Genomic DNA, 16,451 nt, shown 5'->3' with positions numbered 1-16,451 from the left:
TACCGTGCATATTTTCAGACCACAACGCTATGAAACTTGAAATCAACCACAAGAAAAAATTTGGAAACGAACAAATATTTGGAGACTAAAGAACATCCTACTAAAGAATGAATGGGCTAACCAAGAAGTTAAAGAGGAAATTAAAAAGTAGATGGAAGTCAATGAAAATGATAATACCACAACCCAAAACCTCTGGGACACAGCAAAAGCTGTCATAGGAGGAAAGTATATAGCAATCCAGGCCTTCCTAAACAAGGAAGAAAGATCTCAGATACACAACCTAACCTTACACCTTAAGGAGCTGGAAAAAGAATAGCAAATAAAACCCAAAACCAGAAGAAGACAGGAAATAATAAAAGATTAGACAAGAAATTAATGCTATCGGAACCAAAAAAAAAACAGTAGAACAGACCAATGAAACCAGAAGCTGGTTCTTTGAAAGAATTAACAAAATTGATAAACCACTAGCCAGTTTGATCAAAAAGAAAAAGGAAAGGACCCAAATAAATAAAATCAAGAATGAAAGAAGAGAGATCACAACCAACACAGCAGAAATAAAAACAATAGTAAGAGAATATTATGAGCAATTATATGCCAATAAAATGGGTAATCTGGAAGAAATGGACAAATTCCTAGAAAAATATACACTACCAAAACTGAAACAGGAAGAAACAGAAAATTTGAACAGACCCAAAACCAGTAAGGAATCAAATTAGTAATCAAAAATCTGCCCAAAAAAACAAGAATCCAGGGCCAGATGGCTTTCCAGGGGAATTCTACCAAACATTTAAGAAAGAGTTAACACCTATTCTCTTGAAGCTGTTCCAAAAAATAGAAATGGAAGGAAAACTTCCAAACTCTTTCTATGAAGCCAGCATTACTTTGATTCCAAAACCAGACAGAGACCCCACTAAAAAGGAGAATTATAGACCAATTTCCCTGATGAACATGGATGCAAAAATCCATAACAAGATATTAGGCAACTGGCTCCAACAATACATTAAAAAAATTATTCACCACGACCAAGCGGGATTTATAACTGGGATGCAGGGCTGGTTCAATATCCACAAAACAACGTGATTCATCACATCAATAAAAGAAAGGACAAGAACCATATGATCCTCTCAATAGATGCAGAGAAATCATTTGACAAATTACAGCACCCTTTCTTGATAAAAACCCTCAAGAAAGTAGGGATAGAAGGAGCATACCTCGAGATCATAAAAGCCATATATGAACGACCCAATGCTAATATTCTCCTCAATGGGGAAAAACTGAGAGCTTTCCCCCTCAGGTCAGGAACAAGACAGGGATGTCCACTCTCACCACTGTTATTTCAACATAGTATTGGAAGTCTTCGCCTCTGCAATCAGACAACACAAAGAAAGAAAAGGCATCCAAATCAGCCAGGAGGAGATCAAACTTTCACTCTTTGCAGATGACATGATACTCTACATGGAAAACCCAAAAGATTCCACCAAAAAACTGCTAAAATTGATTCATGAATTCAGCAAAGTTACAGATTATAAAAGCAACGCACAGAAATCGGTTGCATTCCTATACACCAACAATGAAGCAACAGAAAGAGAAATCAAGGAATCAATCCCATTTACAGTTGTACAAAAAACCATAAAATACCTAGGAATAAATCTAACCAAAGAGGTGAAAAATCTATATGCTGAAAACTATAGAAAGCTTATGAAAGAAATTGAAGAAGAAATTTTCAAAAAAATTGAAAAAGATTCCATGCTCCTGGATAGGAAGAACAAATATTGTTAAAATGTCAATACTACCCAAAGCCATCTACATCTTCAATACAATCCCTATCAAAATAACACCGGCATTCTTCACAGAGCTAGAACAAACAATCCTAAAATTTGTATGGAACCAGAAAAGACCCCGAATAGCCAAAGCAATCTTGAAAAAGAAAACCAAAGCAGGAGGCATCACAATCCCAGACTTCAAGCTATACTACAAAGCTGTCATCATCAAGACAGTATGGTACTGGCACAAGAACAGACATTCAGATCAATGGAACAGAATAGAGAACCCAGAAATGGACCCACAAATGTATGGCCAACTAATCTTTGACAAAGCAGGAAAGAACATCCAATGGAATAGAGACAGTCTCTTCAGCAAGTGGTGCTGGGAAAACTGGACAGCGACATGTAGAAAAATGAACCTGGACCACTTTCTTACACCATACACAAAAATAAACTCAAAATGGATGAGAGACCTCAATGTAAGACAGGAAGCCATCAAAATCCTTGAGGAGAAAGCAGGCAAGAACCTCTTTGATCTTGCCCGCAGCAACTTCTTACTCAACACGTCTCCAGAGGCAAGGGAAACAAAAACAAAAATGAACTACTGGGACCTCATCAAGATAAAAGCTTCTGTACAGCGAAGGAAACAATCAGCAAAACTAAAAGGCAACCGATGGAACGGGAAAAGATATTTGCAAATGACATATCAGATAAAGGGTTAGTATCCAAAATCTATGAAGAACGTCTCAAACTCAACACCCAAAAAACACATAATCCGGTGAAGAAATGGGCAAGAGACATGAATAGACACTTCTCCAAAGAAGACATCCAGATGGCCAACCGACACATGAAAAAATGCTCCACATCACTCCTCATCAGGGAAATACAAATCAAAACCACAATGAGATACCACCTCACACCTGTCAGAATAGCTAACACTAACTCAGGCAACAACAGATGTTGGGCAAAGATGCAGAGAAAGGGGAATCCTTTGGTACTGCTGGTGGGAATGCAAGCTGGTGCAGCCACTCTGGAAAACAGTATGGAGGTTCCTCAAAAAACTAAAAATAGAACTACCCTACGACCCAGCAATTACACTACTAGCCATTTATCCATGGGATACAGGGGTGCTGTTTCGAAGGGACACACACACCCCAATGTTTATAGCAGCGCTATCGACAATAGCCAAAGTATGGAAAGAGCCCAAATGTCCATCGATGGGTGAATGGATAAAGAAACTGTGGTGTGTATGTATATACACACACACACACACACACACACACACACACACACACACACACAATGGAGTATTACTCGCTAATCAAAAAGAATGAAATCTTGCCATTTGCAACTACGTGGATGGAACTGGAGGGTATTATGCTAAGTGAAATTAGAGAAAGACGAATATCATATGACTTCACTCTTATGAGAGCTTTATGAGACAAAACAGAGGATCATAAGGGAAGGGAAACAAAAATAATATAAAAACAGGGAGGGGGACAAAGCATAAGAGACTCAAATATGGAGAACAAACTGAGGGTTGCTGGAGGGGGTGTGGGAGGGGGGATGGGCTAAATGGGCAAGGGGCACTAAGGAATCGACTCCTGAAATCATTGTTGCACTAGATGCTAACTAATTTGGATGTAAGTTTTAAAAAATAAAAAATCAAATAAAAAAATAAAAATTAAATTAAATTAAATTTTTAAAAAGACCGCTCATGACCTTAGTGGTACAAGTCCTTCTGTTCTTCTCGGCCAGTCTAGCCAACAGTATGCCCACTTTGTGGATATTTCTGGATCTTCCCAAAACTTCGGTTTGGGGTTGATTTTCTCCAGTGTTTTTCTAGTCTTCACTGATTTCTGCTCTAGTCTTTGTTTCCTTCCGTTTGTTTCCGTGTGTTTGCACTTCTTTTCATGCTTTCTAAAATTGAAGAGTTAAGGTCATGCTTTGAGACGTTCTCTCTAACATAGTCACTTAGAGCCACAGGTTCTCTTGAAGCGCAACTGTCGCCATGTCCCATACGTCTGCGTTTTCATTTTCACTCATCTCAGACGTGCTTCAAAGTTCCCTCATGATCTCTTTTCTGACACACTGGTTATTCCCATGTCAGTCTCTTCACACTGCCCGCTGTTACTGACACCCGAGTGTCCCTAAGGTCAGAGAGCGCTCTCGGTAGGACCCCCATCCTCTCCAACATCCCGAGGCTCGCTCTGTGGCCCGGCACGTGGTCTGTTCCACGTGCGCCTTAGAAGGGTGTGTGTCCCGCCACTGTTAGGTCTAGCGGGAGTTCGGTTTGCTAGCTGCTTGCTGACCTTCTGTCCCGTTCCCCACCCATTACTGAAAGTCGTGTGTTCCTACTTGTGAAAAGGACACTTCAAACAAAGTTGAGTGACTTTGGAAAATGCTTAGATATTAAGCAAAAAGCAATATTAAAATGTGCATGCATAACATAATTGCTACCGTGTAAAAAAAGGACACTGACAAGAAGACCATAAAGAAATTAGCAAATGTCCCAGTGACAGCTTCTGGGACGTGGACCCACACTGTTATTGAGTTTTCTAAATTTTGACAAGAAATCCATTAATTTATCAACATGTTTCTAAATAGAAAATATGACTCCACATGAGTCACAGGCTCTGCAAGGACATGGCACCTGATCGTCACCACAGGGGCCACAAAACGCACACCCTCCTCCCCTTTCCGGGACTAACACCCTGGTTCCTGGGCCCCCTGGTTCCCCACACAGAACCAGAACTGCCACAGGAAACCCCATCTTCAGACGGTTTCTGGGAACAACTGAGGACACAAGGTACCCGAGCCACGACGAACACTTAAGGAAGCCAGGCAGGAGACGCGCCTCGCAGCCGCTCCGGTTCACGGAACGTGTGGAGAAACCCAAGTGCAAGGAGACTCAAATGCAAACAAGGAAAGCCAGGGCAACGATTTCCAAAACTAATTCAGTAGCAGCAACCTTCTCCCCCACCGTCACCGCAGCCCAGTTTACACCCTGAGAGTGGAAACAGGCAAGAGAAGGGCCACACCGCTACCGCTCAGTGAGTCGCACACCCCACGTGTCCCAAGCGGCTGTGAGGCCTCGCTTCCCGGCCGTTGTCCACGAGGTCCAGCCCCACACACCCTGGTCCCCTCGAAGCGCGTGCCGAACGTCTTCTCCGGGAAAAACTAACAGGCTGAAAAACCACCTGTACTTCTGAGATTCTGACTTACATATGGGAATATAAAAATACACGTTCTCAATATTCTTAAGTAAATACACTGTTTATTCCAGTTCCTTCCCACACTTGCTTTAATTTCTTTTAAGAGAAAACGACATACAAAATCAAGCTGATCAAAGCTTACAAGTGCTGATACTAAGAACCAAGTGACAAACACGCCTCACCGTCCAAGACGCCGCCCGCCCGTTGTTCCCGCGGGACCCAATCCGTAGGCAACCAGCCTGAGCGTCCATCCGATGTGCCAGAACCGTTTCCAAACATAACAGCACAGATGTTGGGGGGGGGGGGGGAGGATGCTGCTTGGGTTTTGCTCTGCTGCAAACACTTCAACTAAATGTGCTTAAACTGCACAAGGCAAGGTGAGGCAATGGTTCTTAATTTTAAATCAAATTTGACGTTTTCTGTTAAAAGGAATATGACGGTTGCAGCTTGAAAAAATACAGGCTGTACTTTAAAATTACACCATGCCTGGAGGGAAACAGCCTAAAAAAAAAAAGTCTAACAACAATAGAAGGGTTTCATGAATTATGTTGTATTATCTCAATAGAATATTATGTACGAGAGGTACAAATGATCTTTACAAAGATTTCTTAATACTATAAGGGAAAGCTCATTGTAAGGTTAAATGGGGAAAAAGCACAAAACAGAATTTTATATACAATATACTCTTGACTAAGCAATTACAAGGCACAGAAAAAAGAGGAACGACACCCAAACAGCCGGTGCCCCGGCGGGCCGATGCAGGCCGGTCCCATCCCGTGCTCGCCTGCTAGGGACACACACAGGCACAGGAACCACAGAAATCAGTAACAAGCCACCATCAGGGGCGCAACCCAGAGGTCAGGTGGAAAAACACAGCTCAGGCTCATGGCCAGGGGAGCCCTACCCCCGCCCCCCAGTGCAGATCCAGCAGGACCCACATGTGGACCCACACCCAGAGGGAAAGACACTGGAGCCGGATCTGCTTCCCAACCAGCAGCCCAGGGAAGAGGCGCGGGCGGCCCCAAGACCCGGCCGAGGACAGGAGGTGGCGTGCAGGAGGGCTCACCACGGGAAGTCCCTGAACAGCGGACACGGTGCCTCCACCGTGACTCCACAGAAGTGGGGCCCGGGCGGTGCAAGACTCTCCCCAAGCCAAGCAGCGCCCCCTCCGGTGGGAGGGGTGAGTGCAGGGATGCAGCCCTCCCCGGCCCTCTTCCCCAGCCCTCCCTGCCCAGCTGCAAAGAGACAGAGGCACAGGTTGCCCTTGTCGAGAAGAGCGGGTTTTCTAACTGCCCAACCAACGCACAGAACTCCGCAGGGACCCGGCTCAATACGGGGCGTGCTGAACTTGCACTCTGTGCCAAGCACGGTGCCCAAAAGACACAGTCCCTGCCTCAAGGAGAGGGCTCCGAGGAGAGGAGACAGAACACGGCAGGGACTCCCAGTAGTCAGCGGTAGTAGGGGACATAACGTAACGTCCCCCGCATTTGATAAATAAAACGCAGTACCGGTGTCGGCAAGGACGTGGGCCCACGGGAACCCTCCCACACTGGCGGGGGGGAGGGGGGTGGGGGTGTCAGATGGCGCAGCCCCTATGACCTCAAGGTCTGTAGCCAAGAGAAACGAAAACACGTTCAGTCTAAAACTTGCACGCACAGGTTCACTGCAGCGTTATTCATAATAAGCAAAAAGAATAAAGAACGCAAACGTCTATCCGTGGAAACAGGGATAAACAAAATGTGTCCTATAGTATAAGGAGAGGTCAGCTGACTATAAAAAGGCCTGAAGGACTGACGCATGGTACACGTGTGGACTTTGAACATCCCACATCGTGCGACTCCATTTACACGAAGCGTCCAAAAGAGGCAATGTGCGTAGGCAGAAAGCAGATCAGCGTTCGCGCAGGGCTGGCGGAGGGGGCAGACGGGGAGCGACCCCCGTCAGTATAGGATGGTGCAAATATTCTTAAATTGTGGTGATGGTTGCACTGTGCGAATATTCTAAATACCACTGAACTTTTCACTCAAGGTGGGTGAGTTTTGTGGTATTGAAACCATATTTCAATAAAGCCATTTTTTAAGTGGTAACAGTGGCTGGGTGGGGGTCAGGGAACAGGAGTAACAGCAGTAACTGGGTGGGGGTCAGGAGCGGGTGGAAGGAGAGGACACAAGGAAAGTGGACCGCGGACGATCCTCGAAGCCAGAAGACGGTACGTGGCGCTTCCTCGAGCTAGTGTTCTGTGAGCTTCAGATGTGAACACTTTCCACGATGAAAAGTTCTCTGAAAGAAGGTTGGGGCAGGGGCGGGGGCAAGATGGGCGAAGGGGGTCAAAGGTACAAACGTCCAGCTACGAAATAAAGTCCCAGGGACCCCAGTTAACACTATGATGCGTTATCTGAAAGGTGCTATGCCAAGAGACGGAAAAGATCTCATCGCCAGCAAAAGCGATTCTGGAACTGTCTGTGGTGACGGAGGCAAACAGACCCTCAGCGGTGATCATCCCGCAGCCCACACAGATACCAAATCGCCGTGCCGCACACCGGAACCCGACACAGCGTCGCAGCTCAACTCCAGATCAATAAGACCAGCCTCCCGTTACCCAAGGACGTGACAGGCCCGTGGAGGACCCTGTCCAACGCTCCTGGTGAGGAGCTCCCGCTCGGCCACTCCCATGCGCAGGGCAGTCAATCTGTGTCCAGACCGACCGGCCACCGCTCTGCGGCCCAGTCTGGGCAGACCACCCTCACCAGCCAGCCCTTCGGTCAGTCCCCAGTCTGCGCCTCTGTGGCACCGGAATCCACGGACCACTGCCTCCTCGAAACTGTCCCCTCCCTTGATTTGGGGGACACGTCGCCCCAGGCCTTCTTCCTGCCTCTAAAACCACTTCTTCCCTGATTCCACCACCGCCCCTTGTCCCTCGTGGCTCACACACCCCCGCCTGCCCCGCTGCCCCTCCCGTCCCCTGCCCTCCAGAGGAAGACGGCGAGAGTCTCGCTCAGCAGCACCCCTGCAGCCAGCAGAGCCGTTTCAGGAAGGCCCTGGGAACGGACAGGCTCCACTGGCAGGGCCCTTTGGCCTCTGGCCTGTGTCCTTCACCAGTTCCCCCTTTCTGTCCCCAGAACGTGGACCCAAGGAGGAAAGCCACGGGCCGAGACAGCGAAGGGACACGACAACTACAGCCACAGCAGCACACTTCCTGGACATGCAGCACTCGCACCCGGGGCTCTGAGCTCTTCGCCCGGGAACTCGCTCGGGCCACACGGCAACCACGGCCATCGGTGCCGTTCCGTCCCCAGTTCCCACGTCTACACAAAGGCCCCGTGCGGCGGGTGAGGGGCAGAAGCCGGCTCTGAACCCAGGCAGCCAGGCTCCCTCACGGGAAAGAGCCGCAAACCTCCCCGCGGGACAGCAGGACAGCCGCCACGTTCAGGCCCCACGTGGGACTCTGCCCCTGGAGAAGCACCTCCAGACCCGCGACGCTCAGCAGCCACGCCAGGGCAACAACTCCCAGCACCACCACCAACGCAACCCTCTTTCCCGCGCTCCAGACAGCCGTGTCCTGGCCCACAGGCGTCGTCTTGCCTCTCAAGCACCTGCTTCTAGGCTACAGCCTGCCCGGGACAATGACAGCGCACCTCCCTTGGTGCCCGGGACCCCGGGAACAGGCCAGACTTCTCCTCCCCCGCTCCAGTCACCCCCATGCCCTCTGCATCACCCTCCTCACCGCCTCACGGGGCCGGCCCTGCCTTGGCCTGCCTCTGGGCCCGCTCCCGTCAGCCCGCGATGCCTCCCTGTGTGCCCTGTCCCGTCTTCCCTCAGCCTCACCCTACACCTGCCTTCCTCGGGGACCTGAACTAAGGCCAAAGCTGTAGTGACCTTCCAAAAGGTACAACAAGAACGTGTCCCGTGCTGCTTCAGGAGGGAGGCGAAACCCTAGCAGGGGTGCGGGCTGGACAGCCCCGTGCACTCCGCCAGGCCTCTGGGTCACGGAGGCAGTCTGCAAGACCGGGCTCCCAGCCGTGGCTCAGACCTAGAACGGCTCACGTACGTGCAGCAAACCCAACACTCAAGCGCCTACGGCTTCTTACCCCTGAGGCTTCAACCCCTTAAATTCATAAATTCCCAAACCTTCCTGGCACAGAGCCCTCTTCATGACTGTTCTGAGCACATTATACACTCCGGTTGCAACACCCCACTCACGGGGAGCCCCCAGGCTTTGGTGCCGCCTAAGCGGCTATACTTACCACGCTCCACGTCTGGAGGAGCTCTGCACCCTGCTACCCCTACCTCTGAGATCATGAGAAGCCTCCTGACCTCCTCCCCCAACGTTCCTTCCCGAGCCTGACGGCACCTCCAGAGCCCGCCCAAGACGATGGGCCCATTCGAAGGTAGTCAAGGATCTGTTCCACGTTTACTTGGAGAGGTTGTGGCCAGCGGGCACCGTGTGTGTGCACGGGCACGCGTGTCTCTGTGTGCCTGTGTGAGCGTGCACCTGTACGTGTGCTAAACTTGCATTTGGGGATGTGTATCGTCTGAAAGTGGGACCAAACCGCCTTTCCCCAGGGGCGTGAGGTGCTCCGCAAGGAGACCTCAGCTGGTGGCATGGGTCTCTGATCCATCCCAGGGTGGCACAGACGGCCCCGTGAGACCAGTCAGGGCCACTGGACCACCTCCACGCCGTCCCATATGCAGGCTGTGCCTGCTTCCCCCCTTGCTTCCGGTTTTCCCGTGTTCCCTGAGCATTTCTTTCCTCTCTGCAAGTTGTTCCTGTCCCTCATCATCCTGGCCGGCCTCTTGATGAAGAGGAACCAACCCTCTGCCAAGAACATCCAGGAAGCACTCGATCTACTTGATGAGCCCAGGTCCAAATCAGAGCCCGTCTGTCAGCCCCAGATGTGTGAGCTGCCGTTCGCTTCCCATCCCTCTCTTTCAGGACCTGCAAAGTCAGGATGCTTGCTGCCCCCCGTGCCTGCTCCCCGCCTGGGACGTCGCGGTCACTGGAGCTCTGTGTCAGATTCCCCTCCTCCCTCGTGAACCAGCAGGTGCACAGCGGGCCCGGAGCTGGGGACCCACGACAAACACTCCAGGGTAAAAGTGCAGCTCCTATCAGGCCTGGCAGTGCTGCCCGGCACAGCCTGAGGCCCCTGGACGGATCTCACGCCAGAGGGCTTCTCATCCCCTCGGTTAACAGGGACCGTTTCCCAGAGTTCCGCTCAGAAGAGAGGAAAACCAGAGCAACACAGGCCCACCCCGAGAAATGCGTAAAGTGCAGCTTTTGGGAGGCGGTCACACGCGGGCTACTCCCCATGCCACCGGCACTTCAAGAGTCTGACAGTGGTGTTAGAACAGGATGCTGACCCCAAAGTCCTGCTGGGACGCTCAGGAATCCAAGCCACAGGATCCTGTCACCAAGTTCCACCCTCGGAAGGAAAAACCTTAGCTTCAAGATATTCAGCAAGCCCAGCATCTAAGGTTTACCTGCTTAAAACCCCCCACAAGACAGCACACAACCCGCTGGCTGACGGTGTGCGCCCCCCAACCCGCCTGCGAGCGGGGCCCCCTCCCCATGGCCAGAGTGGACGAGGCCAGACAGGACCTGAGCACGGCACCCTTTAGCTGCATGCCACTGGGGGCTCGCCCGTGCTCCTGTACACTGGGACTCACCCAGACTTTCCAGTGTCCCCCCAGTGGCTCTGTCTGTCCTCAGTCACCACTGTCCCCAGATCACAGTGCTTCCTCCGGCCGCTCCACCGCACCCCTGCCACTCTCTCCACAGGACACCCCTGCCCATCCCACAAGGCGCACCGGGAATGTCACCATCGGGAGGGCTCCTCCGACCCCTAGCCTGCACCCCCTGACACCTCGGGACAACACAAAGATCTGATCATTTTCATTCAATGTCTTCGCGACACATTTCAAACCTGTCTTCCAGCTGGAACCACGGGCTCCAAGGGGGCAGGGAACCACATCCCTACCACCCTGGAGAGGGCCAGAAGGTGCCCGCATGACACTGGTGACGTGGACGGACATGGTCTCCACACCCCGGTGCTCTGCACGAGACGAGCACTGCGGCACGTGCTCCGGGAAGGTCTCTGTGAATGACCGCACTTCTGCCCAGGAGGCTGCTGGGCAGAGCTCCAGGCCACTCACACAGACATGAGGCCGTACACGGTAACGAGACGTGCGCTTGGACCAGCACGATGAACACTCTCAAGCCTGGGCGGCAAGACCTAAAAGGACTCAAGTCCACCAATCGTGTCTGAAAGCCGGGACCAAAAAGTCCAGTATGTACACTTAATGACATGGTCAACTGCCAGAAACGAATGGTGTGTTTCACACAAGTGTTCCAAAACCACCCTGTACATCCACTCAGCGTGTGTGTGTGCGTGTGTGTGTGTGTGCGTGTGCATATGCTGGTGGGGGGAGGGCAGGTACAGGAAGGCAGGCACAGTCTCTCTGAGCTTAACGACACAAATTCCATTTTCCCCAGTTCCTCTCTCTTCCAGACGATTATCCCGTGTCCCTTCACCCTATCTCGCTGATAATTCAGGCAAATGCAGACAGGATCGCTCGGGTCTTACGACACAAGTCGGTGGTAAAGTAGTTAAGACAAACTTACTTACCACATTAATTAAACGGTCTATTTAGCACAGAATATCAATTCTCTAATCACATCTCAGCTGAACTTCTTCTTTCAATTAACAACTCCGAAGTCTACCGACAGGTCCTACTGCTCTAGGATCATTAGGAACATTTTCATTATCTGTCAAATGAGGGGGTAAGAAGCAGGAAGGCGACTGCTCTCTGCTCTCCGCAGCCGGCCTCTCCCCTACTTAAGAGATGATTAGGGAGGGAGCGGAGGCTGTTCTCATTAGTCGCTTAGCAATGGAAAGTCCTCCTATGCAATCAGCAACGCAAACAAAGTGTGAGAGGTTGCAATAAAATGCACTGAATGGGCACGTTCTCGTCCTGAGAGGATAATCCTTCCCGGCCAGACCTCATCTCTCAGAGCACAGCAACGACGAGCATCTGAAGCACACTGGAGACTGAAGTGGCTAAACACACAATCTCATAAAGACAGACAAACGTCAAGTCACGAGGGTTCGTGCGGAGACAAATTAAAATCGGTTTTAAGTAAAAATGCTATAACCAAACAGGAAATCCCTCCTTCGGCGTTTGTCTATTTCTTACCCACAGAGAAACTAAAACATAGATCCCGCACTTAGGTTCTAATCACGATTTTGTTTTTAACGTAACATATGTTCAAAGCAGGTTACATCACAGTTGGCCGCTGTAACATAAATGGGAGATAAATACGCACACCTCAAAGAGAAACCCCATCACCCAACCTAAGTCTCCATTAAACCGGCTGATTTGCATGTCGTTAAACTTCCCATAAAATGAGCCGTTACTGGTAGATCAAAGGTAGAAAGGAGACAGTGTGCCGCAGAATATGATGGAAGAGGGTCCATCCAGGTTCTAGCTTGTAAGCCGGACATTCAACTCCCATCCTATCCCCTTGACCTGATCCACTCAAATCCACACCCTGAAAGGCGGTGCTCTGGCCATCAGAACAAAACCACACTGCTCAAAGAGATCACGCTTCTCCTCACGTATTATTAAAAAAGATTATGGCAATAATAAGAGCTGCATCTTAACGTCTCCAGTAGTTAAGCAAGTGGATTTAGAGACTTTTTTTAAAGCTGGCAGAAATGAGAGAACTATTAGTCTCCATTATTAGTTGTCATTATAACGTTAACAGCAATTCTCAATATGGGTGTAATCACAGTGACGCGGTAAGGCCACCAAAGTTCATGGTCAATGCCTGTGAGAGAAAGCATCATGATGTGGTCTTACCTATGTGTTCGCACATGAAGACGACAAAGAAAGGGGTGACGAGGTCATTGATCCCCTGGACATATCCACTGGCAGGGTGACGGATTGCCCAAATAAACAATATCCTTTCAAAAATCTGCAAGAAAATTGAACAGGTGGTAAAGCCAAAAGTAAACACGTCAGACACTTTAAAATGTATGCGCATTCACCCAAAAGCTGCACGGCCAATATTTCCCTGATATTAAAAATAAAAATGTTAAAAAATACTAATTCTTTTTGACTCTTTCATAAAATTCCAATTTATCTGAATATCTTACCGACTCACAAGCAACTGCCGTCTGTCGGCGACCCCCAGGCGCTGCCCTCCCGCACGAGCTGACTCTCACAGGGGACAGCTGGCCCTCCATGCCCGTGGGCACAGGGGACACGTGGCTGCCCGGGACTGTCTCAGGGAGCACTCCCTTGGTGGTGTAGGGATGGGGGGGCGGGGGGAGGGGATGAGAAGCAGGTGCACATTGGATGGGTGGGTGACGGAGAGAAGGAAGGGAGTGTGGCAGGGAGGTGGGAGGGGAGAGGGAGTTGTGTGGGTGAATGCTCTGAATTTCCCTCATAAGGCAAACACATCGTTTTAAATCAGGTAGAACTAACGTATAACATTATCCTAGTTCCAGGTCTATGATATTTGAACAGTGACGCCATATTTGTAAATATTACAAAACACTCACCACATCAAGTCTGTTTCTTGTAATAAGACTCCTAAGATCGCTTAGCATCTCTGACGTATGCAGCGCACTGGAACTGCAGACCCCATACTGCACATCACGTCCCGTGACTTCTTTTATTTTGACCCCCCCTCACCCATCTCACCCGCCCCCACCTCTGACAACCATGGATCCGTTCTCTGTATCCACACGCTCGGTTTCGGGGATTTTTGTTTTAATGGATGTTTTTTTAACCCCTGGAAAGCGATCACCATCCGTGACGCCCTACTCCAGCAGCTCCCCCTCACACACACTCCCACGAGCCGTTCGAGGACCCAAGCCAAGGACACAGGAGGAGCTGAGCCCCCTCTCTCTCCTTACAGGAGAGAACTGCTGAACGGGCCTCATGCTACGAAGGCGTGGGGCGCAGGCATGACAAGCATGAGCCGCATCGTTTCCAAACAAGTCGAGCCTGCAGAACAAGAACGAGCCTTGCGCCCAAGGAGGCAAACCCCTGTCCCGCCTGGACATCACTGAGCTGGTGGTCTACGTCCCCAGGTGGGTAAGTTACCAAGCCAGTTCTGCAGCGGGGGGCCCGGGACCGGGACGGGGAAGTCTCCTCACGCAGGGCCCACGGTCAGCGCGCAGCACAGCTGGCCCTGGAATCCTGGCCCCCACGGGGCCCACCCTGGGACGCCCCCCACGGGGCCCACTCCACGTAAGTGGAGGGGCACCTCGGCACGGAGCCCGTCCCACCGGGCAGCAGATAAATGTGTGCCGAATGAGTAACACCTTCACGCACACGCATTCACACACGGTTTTCATCTTACACCAACAGCCTTCCAGGGAGACCTGGAAAGAATATTCAAACAAGAGCAAAAGACAAAAGTCGATTGGCCCTCGGCACCATCTGGCATTTCTCCTGCGCGGACACCAGAGGGCTGACGCGTGCTCCCGCGACGGCACATCACCCGCTGAGGCTGGAAGCAACGCCGGAGGAGCCCACGCGGTGGCACAGAGGACTGACACAGAGCAGGGTCCGCGCGGGACAGGACCCCTCTCGCAGACCCTAGCACCTCTCAGCAGTCACAGCCCCGCCCGGGCACCAGGGAAGCCTGAGACGGCGTCACAACTGTGCGTGGCCTTTCCTCACCGTGGACAGGGTGGGGGGTGGGGACAGGCTACGGAAGCCAAGGCACAGAGACCACCCCAGCGCGAGGAGACTCGGCTGCCCCCAGAACCACAGGGCGGGAAGCCTGCTTCAGGGCCCGGAGCCAGCAGCTCAGGCCACACGGGGACAAGCGGGAACAGCCAAGCGGGACACACTTAGGACAGTTTAGCACACAGAGCGTGTGGCCAGCTGGGCTGCCGTGAAGGCCAGCTAGGCCTCTCCTCGCTAAGAAAACCCAGAAGTATGTGTACAGCTCACTGGCAGATTTCTACCCCGTGCTGGAAAGTTCTAGCAAAGATGACCAGCAGGGTGGGAAACTCGCCTGCATGCGTGCTCAGTCACAACACGGCCAAGCACCGCGAGGCCTGGCGGGGAAGGTGCATTCCCACCACCAGCTCGCTGGTCAGCCTCAACCTGAGAGCCACGGGTGAGGCAAGGGGGCCGAGAGAGGTGACTGTACCTGCTCTGGCCCTCACCCCTGCAGAGGGTGTCGCGCAGACAGCCCCAGGGGCACCCAAGGATGGGGCTCGGGCCACCTTTCGGTCATTGCCAACATGGCCCTTGTCCCCTAGGCAGGGCACCCAGAGACAGGTCAGCCTGCCCTAGAAGAAGTTTCCAGAGGAGCCGGGGCACCCACAACGGGCACCCAGACAGTGCAAGGGGCCGTGTCTGCGGTGCCCGCCAGGTCAGAGGCCTCAGGCCAGGAGCAAAAGCCTCTGTGGCTGTCACACGACGGCCAGGCCTGAGGTGGGCTGGGAGCAAATGACCCGCGTCAGCCCCACAAACTCGTGGATGGAAGGACTCCACAAGGGTATGGTCTGCACAGACGGACAGAGCAGAAACACACGAGTGCATTCTGGGGGCCACTGAGGGCGAAGGAGGGCAGGAAGGAGCCACTGGGGACGGCCCCGAATGCCACGGTGCGTAGTGGGCTTCAGAAAGCAACCTCACAGTGATAGCAGCTAATGTTTATTAAATGCTCATCATCCTAACCACCTTCAGTTAGCTCCTCTAATCCCCCTCTAGTCCTTTTTTCTAATGTTTTTTTAATGCTTATTTAGTTTTGAGAGAGACAGAGACGGAGTGTGAGTGGGGGAGGGGCAGAGAGAGAGGGAGACACAGAATCCGAAGCGGGCTCCAGGCTCTGAGCTGTCAGGATAGAGCCCAACGTGGGGCTCAAACTCACGGACCATGAGATCGTGACCTGAGCCGAAGTCGGACGCTCAACCGACTGAGCCCCTGGGTGCCCCAAGTGCCCCCCTAATCTTGGAGGTGGGTATGCTTACTCCCCCGCTTTCTGAGGATGCGGCAGACAGACCCAAGATGGCCCTGTGTCCCCCACCTCCTGGTGTGACCTCACCCCCTTGAGTGTGGGCAGCCCCGCGACCTGCTTTGCACAATTCTGTCACCTGAGAGCACAACCCATCCCGCCAGGAGACGCTCTCCCTGCTACCACACTGAGAGCCGCACATGGAAAGGGCCGTTCTCGGCTGAGGGCGGCCGAGAACCGGCAGGAAACCGAGGCCCCGGCTCTATAAGCAACCAAATCCTGCCGGCAGCCACGTGAGTCTGGAAGCTGATCCTTTCCCAGTCGAGCCGCAGATGAGTCTGCAGCCCAGATATCACCTGACTGGCCCCCGGGGAGACCCCGAGCTAAGACACGCCCAGACTCCTGACCCACAGGAACCGTAAGACAACAGACATGAACAAGTGTGTGTTGTTTTAAGCACTGGGTTTGTGGCGATGCTGTGACGCAGGGGCAGAC

General features: G+C 51.8%; 1 protein-coding gene and 1 long non-coding RNA gene across 13 annotated transcripts in view; one reads left to right on the top strand and one right to left on the bottom strand.

The window, feature by feature from the left end:
• Positions 1-16,451, bottom strand: part of TBC1D22A (TBC1 domain family member 22A) — a 325,287-nt gene that overhangs the window by 186,534 nt on the left and 122,302 nt on the right. For all 11 annotated transcript variants that reach the window (XM_045464835.1, XM_045464837.1, XM_045464843.1 and 8 more), the window contains one exon: positions 12,836-12,950. In XM_045464835.1, the coding sequence (XP_045320791.1) occupies positions 12,836-12,950 (115 nt within the window). The remainder of the gene's footprint in view (positions 1-12,835; positions 12,951-16,451) is intronic.
• LOC123591070 lies at positions 6,937-14,936 on the top strand. 2 transcript variants are annotated; one of them, XR_006709102.1, is made up of 4 exons: positions 6,937-7,739; positions 8,098-8,864; positions 13,899-14,073; positions 14,354-14,936. It is a non-coding gene; the product is annotated as an uncharacterized LOC123591070 (long non-coding RNA). The 2 variants fall into 2 exon arrangements; XR_006709103.1 differs by having other exon boundaries at positions 13,899-14,077.

The sequence above is a fragment of the Leopardus geoffroyi genome, chromosome B4 (genome assembly GCF_018350155.1).
Source record: "Leopardus geoffroyi isolate Oge1 chromosome B4, O.geoffroyi_Oge1_pat1.0, whole genome shotgun sequence".
Classification (NCBI taxonomy): Eukaryota; Metazoa; Chordata; class Mammalia; order Carnivora; family Felidae; genus Leopardus; species Leopardus geoffroyi.
This window is presented reverse-complemented; position numbering and strand designations above follow the sequence as displayed.